General features: G+C 36.2%; 2 protein-coding genes across 4 annotated transcripts in view; both read right to left on the bottom strand.

The window, feature by feature from the left end:
- Positions 1 to 9,255: 9,255 nt before the first annotated feature.
- On the bottom strand, positions 9,256 to 13,658 carry frzb (frizzled related protein). 2 transcript variants are annotated; one of them, XR_013197065.1, is made up of 8 exons: positions 12,828 to 13,657; positions 12,272 to 12,310; positions 12,058 to 12,114; positions 11,812 to 11,877; positions 11,412 to 11,616; positions 11,271 to 11,334; positions 9,750 to 10,284; positions 9,256 to 9,715 (listed from the first exon to the last, which is right to left on the bottom strand). XR_013197065.1 is itself a non-coding variant. In XM_077215206.1 (7 exons), exons 1-7 carry the CDS (start codon positions 13,282 to 13,284, stop codon positions 10,210 to 10,212), a joined length of 963 nt encoding a protein of 320 aa, XP_077071321.1. In that variant the 5' UTR covers positions 13,285 to 13,658; the 3' UTR covers positions 9,256 to 10,209. The 2 variants fall into 2 exon arrangements, 1 of the variants encoding a protein (XP_077071321.1); XM_077215206.1 differs by having other exon boundaries at positions 9,256 to 10,284; positions 12,828 to 13,658.
- Positions 13,659 to 15,313: 1,655 nt separating this feature from the next.
- Positions 15,314 to 22,450, bottom strand: part of nckap1 (NCK-associated protein 1) — a 59,130-nt gene continuing 51,993 nt past the window's right edge. For both annotated transcript variants that reach the window (XM_077215661.1, XM_077215660.1), the window contains exons 27-30: positions 18,087 to 18,203; positions 17,824 to 17,933; positions 17,559 to 17,648; positions 15,314 to 16,263 (exon numbers count right to left, since the gene is read on the bottom strand). In XM_077215661.1, the coding sequence (XP_077071776.1) occupies positions 16,147 to 16,263; positions 17,559 to 17,648; positions 17,824 to 17,933; positions 18,087 to 18,203 (434 nt within the window). In that variant the 3' untranslated portion in view covers positions 15,314 to 16,146. The remainder of the gene's footprint in view (positions 16,264 to 17,558; positions 17,649 to 17,823; positions 17,934 to 18,086; positions 18,204 to 22,450) is intronic.

Below are 22,450 nucleotides of genomic sequence, written 5' to 3'. Positions count from 1 at the left end.
AGTGCAGCGCTGCTCTGTTCTGCATTGTGCAATAGGCCTATTCATGTTCCCGAAAGAAGGGTGATCAGAACGAGGCCGATCACACAGCTGAGCTCCAGGCACATATGAAAGTGCTTTGAGTCAGTTATCTATACGGCCACATGGAATAAGAACTCCAAAGAAAGTTCCACAGATTTCCAAAGATTTGGAATTCCTGGCAAATATCTGCACATACTCATATCTTTGTGTGTTTGTTTATTAAAGAGTCTGGCTAATTTTATCATGCTTTAAGCTATACCAAACTGAATGTAGTCCTCTCAGCTCTGTAGGCTATATAACATTTAACGTTACCATATTTAAACATATCCAATGAAATGGCTTGACGAGCCCAGTTTTCTTTCCCATCAATAATTATTATTCATCTGCAGGTGGCCATCTGATAAATCTACAATAATATAACAAAATATTTGCAATTATAATATGCAATTATAATATTAATAATTATGAATATTATATGCTTTTTCTTTTACCTCAGTAAAGTTCAAGCCTCGACTAGTAGTGAATAATTGAGCCATGCTAACCAGAGTGTTGTATTGATGTATTTCCTATTGAAAAAAAAGAAATCTGAATGAGACATATCGATTAAAAATAGCTAATAGCCACTAGCTTTGAGTTCAGATAGATAGATAGATAGATAGATAGATAGATAGATAGATAGATAGATAGATAGATAGATAGATAGATAGATAGATAGATAGATAGATAGATAGATAGATAGATAGATAGATAGATAGATAGATAGGAGTTAAGAAAAAAGCTCTCAGCTTTTTTAGCATCCTAGCTACACCCTACCTTTCAAATGAGGTAAAATTTCTCAATATCTAAAGTATCTAAAAAAAATTCCCAAACGTACTAATTGTGTGATTGTAAGTTCATAACAGAAAATAAAAGCAAATTACTATTAAAAACTTAACAAAACTTACCAAAGTCTGTGTTCTGCTGTTAAACTCACTCACAGCAGGTGAAACCATAGACAGTAAAAGAAACAATAGCAAAGAGGACCTTCTTCAGTGACAGCTGAATTTGTGTTTTGCCTGATTTTTAAAATGTTTTTAGAAATTTCTGGCAGTGGTGAACAAAAGTAGGAACATATGTGAAACCTTTTTTACGTTTATAAAATTAACCTCTTCCTTCTGTAAAGGCACAAAAGTATTTTTTCTTTTAAAGTGTTTTTATTTTATTTTAATATTAGTAGTAGTATTAAGTGGTCTGAAGACAGATTAGATTCTAGGGATCATCTCAAAGTAGAAATGTTAATATTTTCAAACCTACTTTGTGCCGTCAATGTCTGAAAATATATATTATGTAAAGGGGATACTGAGTCCCGAAATGTGTTAAATATAAAATAAGGGTTTCCTCTGCTGTAAAAGCGCAAATTATGTATAAGCATAACTGTTGCCTTGTTTGAGAAAGGTTATTGCTCAGTGACTCTTGGCTTTGCTGTGCCCATTCATTCCCTTTGCGTGCAAAACTTAATTAGCATTGGAATATCTTTTTCCCTGTTAACACTGAAGAAACAGAAACCAGAAGAAAATATCAAGGAGCAGTTTAAAGGTGCACTCAGTACTTTTTTTCCTCATTAAAAATGTTTTACACATAAGGGCATGAATAATACTTTTGATTACTACTATTATAATGACGTTCACTCATATGAGATATGAATCATGTGGACGTAGGCCTATATATACATACATTATATATATACTTCAATTAAAATATTTTAACATCCCAAAAATTACACACTTCAGCTTTAAAGAATGACAAAATGAATGAAAAGGTATGTTTGTTAATCAGTTAATTTGGTTTAATGTAGAATAAAAAATATTAAGTTAGTATGGCAGTAACTCATTTGCACATAGCCAAAAAAAAAAAAAAAAGATTAAATTGACAAAATTATCATTATATGTGAATGACTGTGACCTTGAAATATTATCAGCATGTAATTGCGACTTGGACTGCACACCTCAAATTTGAAACATTTCCCAGATTTTTCACACACGTGTTTCTGATCACAGTTCATATTCATGAAGGCAGACCCTACGGTGTGACAGGAAATGTCTAAAAAGGGAAAAAGAGACCCAAAAGGCCAGTTTCTCTTGTCAGCAGTTCTTAATGGTGTGATATATGGAGGTCAGTAAGTCTTTGATACTTTCTCACCATTCAGAACTGCAGGGAGGTCCCGTCGAAGGGTCCGGGGACCGTTCTTATTGTCAGCGGTTCTGGACAGACTGCCCACATCAAATAGGCTTAGATCAATTTTAAGAGTTGTTCTGCTCAGCAATGTTCCCTAATTTTTTTTTTCTTGCTGAGCAAATCATATTTTTATTGGTACTCTTCTAAGTACCAGACCCAAGCAGTGTGTGCTGTGCCAACTAAAGACTTTTGGAGAGTTTCGTAGCAATAACTTTTGTAACAAGATCTCAAATATATATATATAGGCCTATACTTGTATATTATTGTGTAGATGTGTATTATTTAATAACTAATTATATGAGAAATTCTATATATTTAATATTTGTATATTTTACTTATATTTGTATAACATAATAGGCTATATAGTATATATCTGAGATCTTATTTTTTAAGTTATTGCTGCTATATGTGTATTTATACTATATATAAATAATTACACACACAATATATAAATATTCTTGTAATTTTTTATATAATGTTAAAGTATTTTATTTATATTTGTATAATGTTTTTTGTTGGAATTAGACCCAAAACATACTCTATGCAACTTAGTGTGGGAAAGCAAATGCTTTCTTTCAAGTTTAATTTGGTCTATTGAGGCAGACCACCATTCATAATGCAGTGCAAGTTTACTTTCTATATATATATATATATATATATATATATATATATTTAATTGTAGACATGGTAAACATATCGCTCTATCGCCCCCTCGAGTAACAATATGTTAAAACCAGAAGCATAGAGTAGAGTATAGAGTATGTTTTGTAGATTATGTTTTGGGCCACAAGTGTTGCGTGTCTCCACATAAGACTTCTCACAGCTTCAATTCTATACTCAGAATTTAATTGAGAACAACAGAATTCTATACCCGCCTCGCACGAGCAGAAGTGTGCCAGAATGGGCGTGGCTACTGACTATATAAGAGGCCCATTTCGCCATAGGAATCAGGTTAAATCGACTGAAGCAACAGTACCCGAACGTGAATCTTAATAGCACGGCTGGCTACGCAATACTCGTTCCCTACTCTCAGGGAACCGAGGTTAAATTAGCAACCGATTACGTTCCCTTTCGAGAACGTTAACTTCGTATTGCGTAGCTACTTGCTATGGGAGCCCATTTTGAAACGCCGTGCTATTAGCTGACGACTTTGCTTTGAGCTATTGTCTAGGGCTGAGCAGTCCGAGGTTTATAGTAGAACTAAAGTCAGAGCCCAACGGGGACCAGACAATGTCGGAGCCCGCGAAGGGATACCTAGAGGTTTTTGGGCCCTTCACGGGCCAAGACATCTTTTCAAATAGAAAGAACTCTTGCCTACAGTGCTGGCACTTCTAAATTATAAAATCTTACATACGAAGACCAGCCGGCCACCGCACTAATGTCTTCAATTGGCACATCAATGGACCAAGCCCATGAAGAGGCCATGCCCCTAGTCTAATGGAATGAGCCCTGACGCCTATGGGACATTGAAGGCCCATAGAAGCGTAGGCTAGAGAGATAGCGTCCACTATTTATCGTGATAATCTCTGCTTCGTGGCCGGAAACCCTTTGGTACAACCACCGAAGCATACAAAGAGCTCTTCCGACTGTCTGAATGGGGCAGAACGCTCCAGATAGATTATGAGATGCCTAACTGGGGGGAGTAGACCTAATTCTCTATCGTCTTCCAGTAAGGGAAGCGCCGATAGCGAAATGACCTGTGTACATTGGGTACATAACCATGTCTTGGTCTGAGGATGACTTTGGAGTCGTTGGGCCCGAACTCGAGACATGGGCGTTCATAGAGAGAGCTTGTAAGTCGCAAACTCGCTTGACCGATGCTAGGGCTAGCAGGAATGCGGTCTTGAGCAAAAGAGGCTTTCAGTCAGCAGACTGAAGCGGCTGAAACGTGGGTGTTCCCTTAAGGGCCCTGAGGACCATAGATAGGTCCCAGGCAGGTATAGAGGGAGGTCGAGGCGGGATAAGCCTCCTGTCCCCTTTAAGGAAGCGCATGACCAGGTCATTCCTTCCCAGTGACTGGCCGGCCACAGGAGCATGGAAGGCTGCTATGGCCACCACGTATACTTTGAGTGTGAAGGGGGTTCGACCCACATCCAGCAGTTCTTGAAGAAAAGAAAGCACCAATGGTAATATTTAAATATTTTGAGAAGTGGAAACTTGGCAAGCTTTAACTTGTTAATTCAGTAATTGCTAATTAGCTAATTGGTAACAATGCTTTGATAGCATTAGCATAGCATAGCAATTGCTTCAGGATAGAATATATATATATATATATATATATATATATATATGTTCCCAACCCAAGCTCATGCTCCACTTGTCACATGATGGTAACCCCCCAAAAAACACCACATAACAACTCCATTACCATAGCAAAACATTAAATACTATAAATCTCCCACTTAACATTAATCTTGCACAAAAAAACATTATATAACACTTAATTTTAGCATTTACTCTCCCTTCAATGTGTCATGGCAAAGCATGCTGGGAAATACTGTACAAACCCAAGCCTAATTTCAGTTCAATTTAAGTTTGTCTAAATTAAAATAAACAAGTTCATAAAACTCAAAACAATGAAACAATTCAGATCACCTAAGGATCAGCTTTGTGAACTCAAAAGAAAAAGAAAGTTCTAAGTACTCATAAAAGGTAATTTGACTAAACTAATTTGTTTAATTTAAGTTTACCCTTCTCAAACCAAATAATTATTTTGAGCATTAGGGTTTACAGTGAATTTAAATCCTGTCTATCCATTCAGAACTAGATTTTACACAAAGTTGTGTCTCCTTGCTGTGCAGATTTTCTTTTGGTCTATAATATGAAAGCAACATCAGGTCATCAACTAAGAGGGATCACTTTTGCTCATCCTCGTAAAATGAATATATCAGCAATTCTTTCCCTTCTCATGAATAATGGATGTCAAACTGCTCAGCGATGGCGCGTAAGCTGATTTTAAATGGAGAAACTGTAGTCAGGCCTCACTGAAGTGCTCCTCTGGTAGTCATTACAGGACTGTTTTGTGAAGTCAGTGATATGTTTTGGGGAAATTGGCCATTGGTTTGACGCAGGGCCAGATGCTGAATGAGCAGAGACGTGCCCCCCCTCCCCCTCACCCCCCTCCCGGCAGCTCTAGAGAAACGGAAACAGGAGATTTACATTGCCGCTATGTTGTTTGATGACTCCCACATGTCGCATAATTTCAACAAGTTAAAATATGAGGGCAGCAGGACAGACTGATTATGGGAGCATTTCATTAGCCCCGGTTACAGTGGCTCTTACCATAAGATCCACAAGCCAAGACAGGCTGGTCAATTTATGTCACAATAAATAATCCATTTCATGTTAATTCTCCCATAAACCCCCTGCCTGTGACTCCGAAGACCCTTCACGTACATAAATTTGTTGCAGAGTAAGTTTTCTTTGGCCAGCAGCATCCGACAGCATGACGTAACATGGGTCAGCGCTCACTGGATGGATGGCCTATAGCAGTGGCTCTCAAACGATGGGTCACATGGTCTGTTCTGAGAAAGTCAAGGACAGCAGGGAAAATAAAAAAATGTTCAATTTGTGATTAATACATCTAACCATATAACCATGCATAGGATTGATGTTGTTGACATCAACGATGCATCCAATCAAAGCTAACATGGACAGGTGTGACAGGCCCTCAACCACAAAAGCCATTAACAAAGCTATGCAAGGTAAAATGATACGACCTAGAATATGTTATGTTATTTATTTAAAAAGTAAACAAAATGTCCTTTAAATCAAAATGTGATATTACAGGGTTCCCACTCTAAACCAAATGTCAAATTCCCTGACTTTTCCCTGACTTTCACTGACTAAAAAGATGAATTTCCATGACCTATAATATGGAAGTAAAATAACGCCAAATGTTTTTGAAACAAAAAGCCTGTTGAATTGCAGATGGAAATTAGCCTAAGGCTATAATCTGACATATTTACATTTGTGAAAATGTTCATTAATATGTATTGTCCCTTTTGTTTTCTCAAAAAAATCCAAAAATAAATAAATTGTACTACTTGAAAAAAATATGCATTGCATTAACCCTGCTTGTATTTTAATGCATTTTATTTTTAGGGCTTGCATTTTTATGGGCTGAAATTTAGCATGGTTGAATATTTAAGCTGTGAATATTTAAATTCAAAACATTTCAAACACATTTTCATTAGTAAAATTTCAATAATCCATATTCACCTTTCATATTTCACTTCCACAATATTCAAACTGATTAAAAATACAACCTATAATATTCAACAGGCGGTTTTCGGTCCATTTTATTTCGCTTTGCAAATTCACTTCCACAAATTCAGTGGTTCAAATTCGACAGTAAATTCAACGTTGACATCCAGGAACTGCAGGAAAAGCAGTAGATTACCGAGCATAATCTCCATCTGCTGTTAGTCGAACCTCACCAGCAGGGGGTGCAAGGGCGTGTTGTTGACGAAGACCAGAGCAACTGTTAGAGCAAGCCATTCATTCATAAAAACTCATTTACAACAATGTAAGTGTATCTGTGAATGATTATTATGTTTTATGTGAAATTCAGTGTCTTCACGATTACTTTTCCTGTGTAGCCTACATGCATCTCTACCGTGAACGAGATTATAATGTTATTCCCCCTATTCGGATGTATACAGATCCAATGTTACATTTGAGTTTGACATATCTATTGGTTGTTTAGTTGCCTCAACCTTATATTGCGGGGATTGTGCTGCATGCAGTAGCTACTAAGGTTTCCCTCAATATGTCAGCATTCCCCTGCTGGACATATAAAACGCTTAACGTAGCTTAATGGACTCATACAGTGATATAAAAGACCAAACTCGCAGGCAAGCAGAAGGACTCAGAATATGAACTTAACGCGCAAAGTTTAAAGCTGGGCGTTTCTCAGTGATACTGGCATAAATTGGCTTGACATTGGACATTCGCACATTTAGGGACCATCTCTAAAGTTACATACGACATTGGTATACACGTTTCTAACTTCAATAGCATTTGAAGAGAACGACTTGCAGTCATAAAACCAACTGTAAAGTGTTCATGTAGGTGTCAGGCATAATGCGCAATTTATTCAGATAAATTTAAGTTTGCTATTGAAGTTAGAAACGTTTAGGCCTATAGGACTACCAATGTTACTTTAGAGACGGTCCCTAAATGTGCGAATGTCAAGCCAATTTTACATTTAGTCTTTTAGCAGACGCTTTTATCCAAAGCGACATAAGTTATAGTTAAACTAACAATATAGGACAACAATATGAAAGTGCTATGACCCTTCCCAGATTAATCATGTATGTAGGAATATTAACATGTATCTTATACTATAGATCATGTATGTGAGTTATTATGAATGAATGGCTTGCTCTAACTGTAGCTCTGGTCTACGTCAACAACACGCGCTTGCACCCCCTGCTGGTGAGAATCGGTATAGAAAAATTACATTTTGATAAATGGAAACTAAAATTTAAAGCAACAAACTAAATTCCCTGATATTCCATGACTTGGACAAAAAATATATAAAATTCCCTGACTTTCAATGTCTGGAATAGACCTTTTAAAATTCCATGACATTCCAGAAATTCCATGACCCGTGGGAACCCTGATATTATAATAATTAATATTAATATAATTAATAATTACTTAATATTATTTATTTGTAATATATTTTAAAATATATTATTTTATATTAACAAAATATAATTTTAACCGGCAGAGGCTGAGAAAGTCATAAAAGTCACGATGAAACGGAAGTTGCGATAGATCTTTTCTTCCATATTGTTATGTGTACCGAGTTTAACAGATTATTGAAAAAAGTAAGGGCGGGGACTTGGTTTTATGTGTCAGTTATTGATTGGATGTTGAAATATGGGGGAAGATGAACATTAAAGATTAAGATTAAAAGTCCTGCATTAGTCACAAGAGATAACTATTTTATATTTTGATTAAACATTACTAGGTCAATAAATAAATAAATGAATAAATAAATAGAAACTAAAACATTTGAATGGGTGATTTTTTCACTGTAAAATCAATAACATGCATTTAGAAAATATAAAAACAGAATAAAGTGGAATTTCATTTAATGCCGACCAATGTTATTTCATTGATTTATATCTTTTCATTGTCATTTTTGATACTGTTTTTTTTCTTAAATATGTTAAAATATAATTTATTTTTATATTTCAGTTGAATTCTAGTTAAAGCTTTAACTGATTTTGTTGTGTTTGTGTCATTTTTACTGTTTTTTAAAAATATATCTAAATAGTTTTTATTAATCAGTCTTAGTTTATTTAGTTTAAGTATCACGATTAATCATCTAATATTAATCTCAAATTAATCACATCTAACATAAAAGTTTGTAATTTACACGTGTGTGTGTGTGTGTTTGTGTGTTACAAACTTTAAAAATGGTAAAGACTACAAAGTTACGTTTGAATAACGGGCACTGATGAATCATGCACAATAAGAGCAGGAACATGCATTACAAAAAGTAAACGGTGTCAAATACATTTCATGTTCCTTTAAAACTCTCGTTTTTGTGGTATTTGTGGGCACTAAACGTGCTATGTTGCAGTGTATACCTGTCCTGGTGGACGTTGGGTCAGCACCAGCAGCTCTCAGGAGGAAGTCTGTAGGACTCTATTACTGTAGATTATATACTGACCCACAGCATTGAGAAGCATAAACAGAGACTCTCTCTCTTTCCCTGACAGCAGGAATGCTCCACAAAACTAGTTTGGACTGGCTCCAGGTCTGCTCTCTATCCAGGGACCAATGGCCAAAGGAAGATGAGGGGAGTTTTCAGGTCAGGAAACCCACTTGAAAACAGTCATTGTCTTTTTGCAATTCCCAAATCGTTGTAGAAATGACACATTTTAACCTTAAATAAGTAAATATGGTCAGTTTTGATTTCAGAGCAGTTCGCAACCTCTTAATAAGGATGCTGAAATAAATATGACACTTACGTGTAAATAAAAATAAATACATGTCACACTCGCATAAGATTAAACATTTTTACTTGAACTGAAATACAGTGAAGAATTGTTCTCGTTTGTATTGGAAGACAGAATGTCTGTTTACAGATCATTAACAATGCATACACATATAACATGGTCATGTCATCAGCCAGATGTGTTTAACAACAGAGTTATATTCTGAATAATGGACTCTCAAGCATTATGTACAGTTTGTACAATTATAGCCATTTCCATTGCATGACACTTTAAATGCAACGTCTTCCCAAAAGCATATCTAAGAGAGAACAGAACTACAGGAATTATCATGTAAAATGCTTTATCTTTTTTTTTTTTAAATGAACATCAATCAGAAAGCCCAACAGCTTGTTTTCATCGTCCACGATAATGTTACACTCCTAGTCTCGGATCATCTTGATGTCTTTGTGCTTCTGCCAAAAGGATTCTCTCTCTCTCTCTTTCTTTCTCTCTCTCTCTCTCTCTCTCTCTCTCTCTCTCGCTCTCTCTCTCTCCGACCACACTGTTCATTGTTCTTCGCTTAAACCTCCTGAGGGGGAAATTCAGCGGAGCTGCTGTTCGTGATGAGAGTGTGTTTGTTGCCTTTGTACGCAGAGCTCAATGTAGCGCTGCATCATGTCAAAGCACACTGGCTTCTCCGTGGCTCTCCACCTCTACGGCGCTAGAATAATATCCCTCCCTCCCATTCATCCCTTCCCACTTTGATGGGCAAACGCTGCCCGTCATTCGCCAATGCTTTCCCAACAAGTATACAAAGCAATGTCAAACCAACATTTTGTTTGTGCAAAGGCAACATTTTGTTTATGAGAATAGAACAACAATAAAACTTAAAGCAACAACTGAAAAAAACAGTCTCAGCCAAAAAAAAAAAAAAAAAAAAAAGTACAATAGTGCAATTTTTCAGATTCATGACCCTCTTCTCTCCTCCTCGGGCTTGTCCGTGTGGTTTTTCCAAGGACAGTTAGTGGCGGCTCCGTCTCGTGTTGCTCCTGCCTGGGTTTGCTCGGCTCTGCTCACGCAAAAGCTGGTCCCAGCGCTGGCAAACACATAAAACATTAGTCACTCACTTCCCATTGCCCTCTGCATCAGGGGCCTCTTTCCATACGCTCATTCAAAGACTCTACAGTGTTATAGTTTATGTCAGCTGGTCAAGAACCCAGAAATTAACAATACTTTATTCCATGCCAAAGTTTGCAAAATAAAAACATATGTCCTTACTATAGACATTATGTCAAAAAACAAACAAACAAACAAACAAATATATATGTATATATATATATATATATATATATATATATATATATATATATATTTGGACACTTAAAAATATATAAATGTTGTTATATTAGATTCACATAAAGAAGTTTGTTATTTTTGAATTGGAAAAAAGAAGAAGAAAATATATATTTACAGTACATGCGAGATATTACGTCCACAAAAACTGCATATATGTAATACTTTTTTGTATGTAGGTATGTATTTTTATGTATGTATTCATATATATGTATTAATTATATAGATTCAAGAAAAAAAATATATATACACAGTATATTTACATACTTTTCAAAATGAAATCAAAGATTGCAGAAGAAAAACATTTCCTTTCTAGATTTTGTGACCATATATATAGTATTTGGACACTTAAAATATATTATAGTCTATTTATTATATAAAAAAATAAGTTTGTTAGGTTTGAAATTATAAAAGTATTTTGATATTTTTTGGGATATTTTCTGGTTGTGAAATCTCTATACCTGTGGTTACTTTCTTAGGATACTTGAGTGAACTTGAGAAAAACTGACTTCACTCATCCGCTAAAAAGAACCTTCAGGCCGGTTGATTAAAATGTATTGAGCAAAACTGGTTTATAAAAGTATCATCAAGCATCATTTGATTGCAGACCCTACTTGATTTTATATTTTGCATGTCATGCAATGACATTTAGATATTTCAAACTTAAGTATCTACATTATTTTTGGGCCGCTCTGCAGCGTATGTTATTTCCATGCGTTCATGCTGTACCTTCACTTTCCGTCCCATTTTGTCTTTCCACTTCTGTGCAATGGATCCATCAATGAGCAGCAGTCTGTTGGAGAAATGATTGATTATGAGAGCAGGAATATAATCCACAATATCCGATCAATCAAATCAATCAAGCTTTACCTGGACCTTTCCTCGTTTTCATAACCCATGATGATGTATTCCTCATTGGCTGCTAGTGGAGGACACAGACACCCAGAGTTATAATAAAGAGTGACGGTGTCTCGAGGGATGTTGACCAGAGAAGACTTCAGAACGTCTTTGACCTCCACGATGGCGCTCAGGTCATGATTTCTAGTCTTTATTTCTTTCACTCTGGCCCGGATGACTGCAAAGAGAAACAGTGAAAGCGTGTCCAGTTTTTAGCATTACAAAAAGCACTTTCAGTTTTAACTCGCTGTTAAGGAAAGAAAGAGAATAGAAATACAAAGCAAAAAACAAAACAAAAAAACAGACAAAGCAGTTTGAGACTTTCGAGAACTTTACACAAGGAACAATTGCAAAAATACCATCCAGGCCTTACCATAATTATAATTGTTCTTTGAATATGTCTTTTGACCAAGTCTCACAGACTTGCATTTGCACCGATCTGTAAAAGTAAAGATATTATAAATATATATATATTTTTAAATTAATTTTATATCTAAAGAGCAAAATATACTATAAAACACGTATATGCTATCTAATATTCGTTCTGAATTATGCTCTAAAACAAAAAAAAAATATGCATAGAAATACTGTAAACAGTAATGATGCTTAAATAGTATACCAATAGCTCCTTTGCAGTTGGCATTGTGTGAATCCATCGGGAAGTCTGGGTTTCCCTCTGTACAAGAACCAGAACCGAGTTTAATGTTTAACTTTCATTTCATTATTTTCTTGATCTAAACTATCTAGTTTCTAGATATTTATTCTAAAATAAACCTCTTTGAATCTGCAAAATTAAACTAATTTTAAAAACAAAATATCAAAATAATTCTTACCAGGATTACATTTTGAAGGGTCTTGATAGTAAGGATTATCTTTAGGGAATAAATGTTCATGGATTATTTTCACAGAATTTCACTGATGATAATGATTACAGATATTAGAAACAATAATACAGTGAATATTATAAACTATGCATACAATTAATAATCACTCAATTATTTGAATATAGGGTGAATCCATGTAAATTGAGCTACTCTGGAGACTGAGATGATTGTTAAAAGTGCTCAAATCCCCTTTCAATATACCATATAATATAATAAAGTAAAGTATATAAATATAATATAAACTGGTCCACTTTTTGACATTGAAACTATAAACAAATGTGTTCCAATTTACCTGAGATCATCCTATATAATAATAATAATAACAATTATCATAATATTTACACATTACATACTATGCATTCAATAAAATCTGTAGCTACATTATATAAGTACATTTATATAGGATACATTTGATGACTGTCAAAAGAATCCCAATTTACCTGAATTTTTCGTATATAAAAATAATAATACATAGAATAAATAAATAGCATAAATCATAAATGACCTGGCCCCTCTGCCTTGACTATGGCCTCAGGTGAGATGCAGACTCCTCGGTCGTATACGGGCAGCTCCTCGCAGGCCAGACTCTCTGGCCACGTATGGTTGTACTTCTTCATGACCGGCTCGCAGCCGCACTTGGCCCGCTCGCACACGGACTTGCAGGGCTTAATGGGGTCGTGCTGGAAATCGATGGTGCATATGGGCGCGTACATGGCGCAAAGGAAGAACAGCAGGTCCTGGCTGCACTGGGTGCCTAGGAGCCCTTCAAACTGCTCGATGGCGAGCACGGCGTTGGCCTGCGTGCTGTGATGAAGGTGGTTGGGCATCTTGGTCATGTTCCACGGCATGGACCTGCACATGGGGATGCGGATGGGCTCGCAGGACGCGGCCGAGGTGCCTCGGGGGATCTCCAGAAGACAGGCGATAGCCAGGACGCAGATGAACATCTCGTAGGAAAACATCTTTGTGTGTGTGATAAAAAACAACAACAACAAAAAAAAAATGTTGAGAGAAGAAGCTAGTTATGATTCACCAAAGACATGCGGAGATCTTCTGGAGAGCTGGAGACTCTTGCGCGTAAAAGCTCCCCAAAACAAAAGTTTCTCAAACTAACTTAACCATAGTTATGTATTGTATCAAAAACACGGATAAGGGAATCTCATCGTTTTAAACTCTCGTTGAAATGGAGGTGAAAAAAAAAATTCTCTCGTGGAAATGGTGACGCGCGAGATGAGTCGAGCTACTGGATGAGTCGTTTGGTTCCTCGCTTCAGGAGCGCGCGCTGGTGAACTGATCTCTCCTCCAGCTCCTGCTGACAGAAAGCGACTGGAGGAGGAGGAATAAGAGGAAAGGAGAGGAGGTGGGCTGGGGACAAGAAGAAGCCCACCTCCTTCTCCATCACTTCAGTCTCCTGTTGCGCAATCAAACATAGTACGACTGTTGACTTACTGCTGCCGTAAATTACTTAGCCAAGATAAAAGCGCTATTTGAATAAGCAAAATCGTACACAAATAGAATTGTGGACATAAGGTGGAGTTAATTTAAAGGCAGACTTCTAATAAACACCGGGCTGTGTTTATTAGGGAACTACAATAAGGTAAAAGCAATTAGAACTCACACTTTGCATGTTCTTGTAGTCCATTTACAAAAGTACGAGCTGATAACGTTAGGCTAATGAACTGATGCTTTCGCACATTATAACCGATAGGAATTTTTGACAATAAAATGTGGAGACGTTTCTAAAGCGCCTTATTGCTAATAAAAATTGCATCATGATAAAAATATTAAGGGCAGAAATTTTCATTAAAATCTTATACATCCATTTAATCAACTCGTTGGCTATAGGCCTAAGTTACCTGAAGGCTAATTTGCCAAGCAATGTTTTTAGCAAAGCGGTTTTGATTTCTGAGTACAATGAGTGTGTTGCTAACGTGTTGTGATTGTTTAACATTCATGGCGCGTTTTATAACAAAGTACACATTCATAGCCTACCTCAGACATGATTTTTGAAAAATTCTAGTTGCTAGCAAGTTAGGCTACAACAGAAAAACTACAACTATACGTACATGATCAGACGTTCATAGTCTTTACAAGTGTTTAGCAGCATCTCTGTATATGATTGATGTTGCACAACAAAATGAGAAAGAATCTTCAAGAAATGTTAATTTACTAAAATCGAAAAACTGCTAAGCTAAAAAAAATAAATTAGAAACTCCCGAGTGAACTTTTTGCGCTAAAGTAACGTTACCCTGCTAATTCTCTTCTAGGATTTAGGATTGTAAAGAGCTCTACTAAGCAAATGAATGAAGTGATATCTATCCACCAGAAGATGATAACCCCTGACAGTGTCGCTGTGCACCAAATATATCAATATATTATGAGAGGGAGACATGAATCTAGAAAAGCTTTAGCAAATTGTTATGCATGCACAGCTTAATTAATTTTTTTACTGTCATCACACCCGAGGAAATATGATTTCCCCCCCATAATTTGGTTTTATCTCGACGCCAAAAAGGGTCACATACAATTTAAATGTGAATCTAAAAAGCCTTAATAAAAGGTGAAAACGAGTCCTTAAAAGTAAATATGCAGCCTTTTAAAACATCTGCACAAACCTTGTATCCTTTGGCTCAGTTTATGTGAGATTATTTAAATGTGCAGCCTGTGATCAACGAATTTCAGCAACGTTCTTACAGCTTGGACAAAAACAGAATAGTAAAATGCTGTTTTTAGAAGCCATTTTTCATTTTCCTGCATAATACGTCAAAATCACAGATGCAACCTGTTTCAGGGTTCCCACTCTGTTCCCACAGAAGAATTTGTTAAATAACTTAGAAAAGTATGCGAATTGGTTTGACCTAATTATTATAAAACGTATCGACTCAAAATAAAAATGTTCCTGATATTTCATCAGAACCCTGCTGCCGTTAATTATAATCTAAAAAAAATATTTTTTTATCGCTAAACAGCATTAAAGTGGACCAGTCAAACTGCATATGACCTGATGTTTATTCATGTTATGGAAGATACATTGTCATTTCCAAATAATCCAAAACATATAAAACCAGTTAAGGGAGAGGAAGGGGAAACAACTGATAAACATTCAATAAATATGTAAGAATGTTTATTATAGCTCACAGACAGGTACAATGGAGTGTCAATGAAAGTTAGTTAAAAAATTATACTATGCTTTGTACAAACAACACTAGGTTGCTTTAATAACATGTAGTTATGCACAATTCTGCCTTTTCAATCCAAATGAGATGTTTTACCTATTAATTTGGCAAGTATGTCAAAGGAACACAAAGTGTAATGAAAATCAATACAAATTCACAGGGAGGGAGAGAGAGAGAAAGCACGCAGTAACCCACACAGATTAGATCTAGAACAACATCAAAAAAAGAATCACTGTTTCATAGAGGCATCTGTCATCGTAACAAGCATTTAGCAAGATGTATGAGTTTTTAACAATTCACCCCTGCCCTCCCCCCACATCCCACCACACACAATTCACTATTTAATGTGTTTGTTTCCATGTTTAACCATTGCAAAATAAAACACAAACCAAAAAAAAAAAGAAGAAAAAAAAGAAAAGAAAAAAGGTAATTAGTGTCACTAGTCCCTGGGATCAAATTCGATTATTGTAGGTGGACAATAATCAAATAATTTTTTCCTTTTCCCCCCCTCTTAATTCAGTGTTATAAAAAATTTGATCCCATTTAAAGTCTTGAACTGGTAAGACTATAACATTGGAGAATCCTACAGAGGAATATGGAATGAGGGTTGAAGTATCCGCCCCTCAAGTGCTCTTCGCACAAGAACTCTTATGCGGAAGAAGACACAGACTGCTTGTATACGGCATGGTAGGCGTTCCGGAGCAGGACGTACGGGAAGCAGGATTCCAAGAGGTCCATGGTGAGGAATGGTGATTCTTGAACGATCTAGACAAAAACAATCACTTTCAGAACAGATGTCAGGGTGTTTGGGATGTTCTGCCGAAACTGACACATGTGAGCTCAGTCTGATAAAAAAAAAAAAACTCCTTGCTTTCCATTACAGCCTAATTCAGTGCATCCTGCAGATTACGCTTCAAAGAGTGAAGAATCCCACGGACAACTCCCACACAAGCCTTACAGATCAAAAGAGCTGCGTGACTCTCATATACAAACAACAGAAACAGTCCTTAGCACATTTTCCCAGTCATCAGATGCTTATGGACTTAAGATGGAAATATGGAGAAATAGAGTGCAACAAACTTGCTGCCCACTTTTTCAGTTGGCTTGGTTCTCTGAAGTATTTTTCCCCATTATTCTTTTCCATAGGGATTTCAAAACATTCTTTAGTTCTAAGCCTTGAACCAAACCAATTCACTGTGCGATCAATCATAATATTACAGCATTGGGTTCAAACTAACAAAGTATATGAAAACAAGACAAGACTGTACTTCATATCATTTCTGAGGGAATGAACTACTTATTGCATAAAGCACTGCAACGTTACGTCAGTGTCACATGATCATCCAGAAATCATTTTAATATGCTGATTTGCTGCTCAAGAAACATTTATTATTTCATTAATACTGAAAAAAGTTCTGGTACTTCATATTTTCCTGGAAACTGAGATACATTTTTCCAGGATTCTTTGATGAATAGAAAAAAACAGCGTTTATTTGAAATTGATTTTTTCCCCCCAAATGAATGTAGTCTGAAGTGTAGGGAAAACCGACTTAATCTCACAATTTGTCAGGCTGTGATTTCTGTTTAGTTGGTAACATAAATGGGTGCGTTTTTAGAAAGCATTATTAGCCAAATACGGTCGCAAGTTCTGTCGTTACAAACGGTTCAAGGATTTGCCATTTCTCAAAACCATAGCCTTGTTCCAACGAACATTCCCAAACCGTGTTACTACAGTTTCGGGAAACAGTTTTGACTAGATGCTAAGTTTCTTCAACATCTATGCATTTCTGCATCGTTCTATAGTAGTTCATCAGCGAGTTACATCGGAGAGTGGAATTCTCTTTAGGATTATGGCTAGTGTAATTCACCACCATCATTTGGCAATTAATTATAATTTTTTTTAACTACACAAGTATGTATCATAAATCATTGAAAACCTCAGAAAGTCTGTCTTGAAAGATTAATACATGTTCATTAAAAATTGATTTGAATGATTTTCACTTCTGCAACTCCACTGTTGCACACCATCATGAAGCGCTCTCTCTTTAGGATTCACTCACCATGTCCAGAAGCAGGTACACAGACTCCCTGTTTCGTGTAGTGGTTTTATCCGTCTCCTGTCCAATCTTCAGCAGGCTGGAGGAGGCGAGCTGGGGAAGAATTACAGGATTTTATTAAGCTGCAAAATCCCACAGTGAGAGTTGCATAAATGGAGTATTTTTTGTTGATATGTTAATGTAAATTGCATGTTGTAGAGTGAAAGTATTGAACAGAAAAACCTTTAAGCCAGGATTTAGGACAATTACAGCTAATACTGTTACTTACGGCAAGGAACTCTTTCAGGCGATCCTCTATGCTGCCCTTGTGGATCGTGAACAGAGCAGCGGCAATCTGGTTTATCGCTTTAGCCAGACAGTGAATGTTGTTGCAGTGACCTTAAAAGATTTATAGAGAGTTAACACGCACACGATAAATGTCATGCACATTAAAACGCGGTTTTTTAAACAGGCCGCAGTTCAAACAGCACAGATATAATCTGATTTCATTCGCAGCGGTTCAGCGCGAGTCTGAAATGCAAAAATTGGTACCTTCTATTGCGGGACTGTACTGTGACATCACGTTGCTGGCCAGGGTCGGCATGGAAACGGCCACGAAGACCATCAACAGGCAGGCGATCTTGTACTCTTCCTCTGGGCTAATATTTTCTGTTACAAACAAGAAGAATTGAGTTCATGAATTTTCCTGAAGGTAACTCCGAGAAGTACTGATGCATTGCCATTGTGAGACAGCAGGGAAATTGCAGCGATTACATTTCTCTCTTTGGACAGTGTCTGAAAATCTCTGTGAAAAGCCAAGACAAACGTCACTAATGTCCAAAAATGAACTCTTATTTATGTTATTAGCGCAACAGCATTTGGGAGGGTTTCAATTAAGTTTAGTTTTAGTTGACTCGCTATTTAGATAGTAAACAGAAGACGTTTGGATTTAACCATCAGGGGAATAGAACAAAAACATCGGAGCTGGCCAAGAGGCCCTGGAGGGTCTGGGCTGCTCTGAGAAAATGAAAGCTGTTCACCGGAGAGCTTTGCTCAATTCGAGAGAACTGCTGTGCGGTATGAGGTGTTTAAAGTGCACAAGGCTCTTCTCAGGAAGCTGATTCCTCGAATGGGCTCTAATGCCTGATGAAGGTTTGATAAGCAATGCTGGACAAATGCATCTAAAAAGAGCAGTGTGACATGAAGCTACTTGACAATATGACAAGATCATATTAAGAATAACATAATATATAATAAGTTTAATGACAACATGAAATGAAATGTTATTTTATTTCGAGCAATATAGTTACATATAACAAAGACAATAAAGCATTTGATTAGATCTATACAACAAGGTAAATTCACCTTACTTTAAAAACAAATCAATCAGTTGCTCGAAACGGAGTGGAAAGAAGCCAAGACTTATTTAGACCCACCCCGGTCTGTTACAATTAAAAAGAAAAACAAAGGTAGCTGCTTCCTTAATTGTTAACGTTATCATAACTCTCAATTACATATTTATATATACACAGATATGGAAAAACACAAGCATATCTTAAAGGGGTCATGACAAGAGAAACCAAATTTGCCTTGATCTTTTGGTATATAAGAGATCTATGTACTATTAAAACTTCTTGCAAGTTTCATAGCTTAAGACGTCCTCCCCATTATAAACGAAGCATTTATTTAATCAAGCTCTAAATACAGCTCGTTCTAGGTCCATGGTATGAAGTGACGTCACGGTGCGAAGTGACGTACCAGTCGTTTGCATATGACCGCCTCCAGCGCAAGACAACTACGCCTCATTTCGCATCATCGCATGCGTTGTCGTGCAGCGAGTGGGTCTGTATACAAGATGACTTCGATGCTACGCAGATGTGCTGTTCCTGTTTGAGTCTTTGAATACGCTGCCGAACGATCCAGACGTCAGGGAAAATAGTCGGATGCAGTTTATTTGCAGCATATGCAGCCCGCCAAAGCTTAATTTGAACGGTGAGTGATCAGATGAGTGTGACAGGGCATGTTACTGAAGAACGAGCAGAGAGAGAGAGAGCCCCGGCCGCGCGCGCGCGCCTTCAAACTCTCTCTCTCTCTCTCGCTCTCTCACTCCCTTCCTCCCTCGCGCATTTGAATCAAAATCACTTGAGAATTGACACGATGGTAAAAGATCGGAAGACCGAAGTTTCACGTGGTGGAGCATTGTGTAGTCTACGTGTGATACAAAATACTAAACGTTAATAATTTATGCATAAGCAGCACTGACGTTAGCCAATCATAACAGTGGGCGTTAACACTGAACTCTTAAAGGGGAAACACCTCCAAAACAGACTGTTTGAATCAGAGGTGAGAAACAGGGTGGGGAAAGGTCATAAATCACTATATTTTTTAAGTTTTTTTGTACAAAAAACTATAGTAATACTATAATTGCACCTAAGGGAACATAATAAAACAAAACAAAAAACCATGTCATGACCCCTTTAATTCACCTCATATATTACCGCAGGTAACAATTATAGTAATACCAACAATGGTAATCAGAATACCTACAAGGTAAGATAACACAGCCTATGAATATAGGAATACATCATCAGACGATTAAGCCCCGCCCTCCTTGTACTGTGACAAGAACTTCTGTTTATAGAGTGCTTTAAACTGGTGAATGCGTTGACATAGTTTGTGTTCGAGCCCTGGACCATCCCATAGTTTAACCCTGCATACAGACACAAAGAAACTCCTCCTGATGGTTTTGACCGTTGGTACTGAAAGTTCCCATAGCTCCTCAAACTGTACAGCTGCTCTCTCTGTGTGAATAATTTTTGTATGTAAGCAGGTAATAGGTTGTGAAATGCTTTGAATAAGAATTGTGCCGTGTTGAATTTAACAAGGTCCTGTATTTTTAATAACTTTGATTTTGAGAAAAAGTGGATGCGTTTTCAAGATATTCAGCCTTGTGTATGGATAAGATGAGGAGTGAATGTATTGGGTTATTATAATTATTTCCCCATACTTCAACACAGTAAGTTAAGTACGGAAGAATCAGGGAACAATACAGGGTACGGAGTGTCTTGTAATCAAGGACATGTTTGGCTTTATTTATTATTGCAAGGCTTTTGGAGACTTTGGTTTTTATGTGTCTGATTTGAGTTTCCCAAGTTAGTTTATTATCTATTGTTACTCCTAAAAAAATTATTTCAGAGACAATTTCAATCTCAATCATCTTTTCAGGTTTTGTTTTATGATTACCAAATAATATGGCTTTAGTTTCATTTAAGTTTAAAGATAATTTATTGCTATCCATCCATTTTTATTCCTTACTTCAGTATTTACAACATTAATAACCTAATCATAATTGTCTGCACATTAGAAAATGTTGGTGTCATCTGCAAACAAAACACACTTAAGTAATTGTTAATATAGTGCAATTTAATTTAACATTTGCTCATATTCAAAAGTTTGGGGTTGGTAAGATTTTATAAAAAAATAAAAATAAAAAATAAATACATTTTACATTTTATTGTTATTTGATCAAAAATACAGTAAAAAAATGCAATATTGTGAATTATTATTAGAATTTAAAACTAAAACTGTTGTCTATTCATGTGATTCAAAGCTGAATTTTCAGCATCATTACTCCAGTTTTCAGTGTCACATGATGCTTCAGAAATCATACTAATATGCTGATTTCTTATTATTATCATCGATGATGGCTTGTGCTGCTTGATATTTTTGTGTAAACCGTAAAACTGTGTTTTTTTCCAGCTTTGATGAATAGAAAGTTCAAAAGAATTTATTTGAGATACAAATCATTTTGTAAAGTTATAAATGACTAAAGTGTCACTTTTGTTCAATTTAATGCATCCTTGCTAAATAAAACTATTAATATTAATAAAATTACTAATTAATTAAAAAATATTACTGATCCTGAACTTCCGAACGGTAGTGCATACTAATACCTTTTTGTACAAATTAATAATAGTTCATAGGGTTCCTACAGATTTTCCATTTCAAAATTCCATACTTTTCCAGACTCAAATTTTCAGACCTCTCTGTAGATTTTCAGACCATATTCAAACAAAGTGCCCCTATTACTGTATGCTTTTCAAATATTCCCTTTCATGCAATTTGTAATGCAGCTATCTGCAGTTATGAAGAGGAAAGAGCATGCGATAAATAAATTTGTTTCTCAAAAGAATTCGAATCCCACTTCCGTGACGGCTACACATCACTGTATGTGTAGAAAACCAACTGCACATTAGTATATTTACACAAAATAAACTAACAAAAACATCCTAATTCATAGAACTGAGTCAAAAACAGTTACAGACAGCAGCATTTACCTAAATATTTCCCATTAAACAACGAATCAATATTTTTTTATGAACCAGTTCACTGAATGAACCGATTAAAAGCCGATTAAAAAATGTAAAAATGTTTAAGTATCGCCTCAGTTTGCTTGGCTGTAAAGCTGCATTAGTAAACCAAAAAACACAAGTGATGTAGCAGTTTGTGTCACATTACATTTTTACACAAAAAAGTAGCGGTATTGGCAAAGTGACATATTTTTGCACAGATATTTTTTTAATTATTTTTAACTCTTGAGGTTGTGGTTAAGATAGGGCTGGCCATGTGAGGTTTTAAACTTTCTTGTGAAATCATTCACCACAGAAATAATAAGACATGGTGAACTGATACTGTGACCAAAGTGAACATGGGTGTGGATGTAATGCATGTTTTTGAGTGTGTATTATAGTGTGAGGTTACACCGTAATCACAGTGCAAGCGAGCATCCTAACGCTGAAGTACTTGACCAGATTGATATAAAGCATGTGATACCACTTAACGTTTCAGCACAAACCAAACCTTTTTTTTCTTTCTTTTTTTTACAGCCAGCTAGCTTGCATCCAAAGTCTTAATAC

This window comes from Siphateles boraxobius, unplaced genomic scaffold (genome assembly GCF_051911475.1).
Source record: "Siphateles boraxobius isolate OS27281-9 unplaced genomic scaffold, OSU_SipBor_1 7, whole genome shotgun sequence".
NCBI lineage: Eukaryota > Metazoa > Chordata > Actinopteri > Cypriniformes > Leuciscidae > Siphateles > Siphateles boraxobius.
This window is presented reverse-complemented; position numbering and strand designations above follow the sequence as displayed.

What these genes read in the sequence shown, in the direction of transcription:
- frzb (XM_077215206.1), bottom strand. Translation starts at nt 13,284, where the DNA reads ATGTTTTCCTACGAGATGTTCATCTGCGTCCTGGCTATCGCCTGTCTT. An exon ending in AAAGAACAATTATAATTATG is followed by an intron (nt 11,617 to 11,811) that starts GTAAGGCCTGGA and finishes TTCTCTTTGCAG; the next exon opens with TCATCCGGGCCAGAGTGAAA. An exon ending in AAATGGGACGGAAAGTGAAG is followed by an intron (nt 10,285 to 11,270) that starts GTACAGCATGAA and finishes TGTGTTTGCCAG; the next exon opens with CGCTGGGACCAGCTTTTGCG.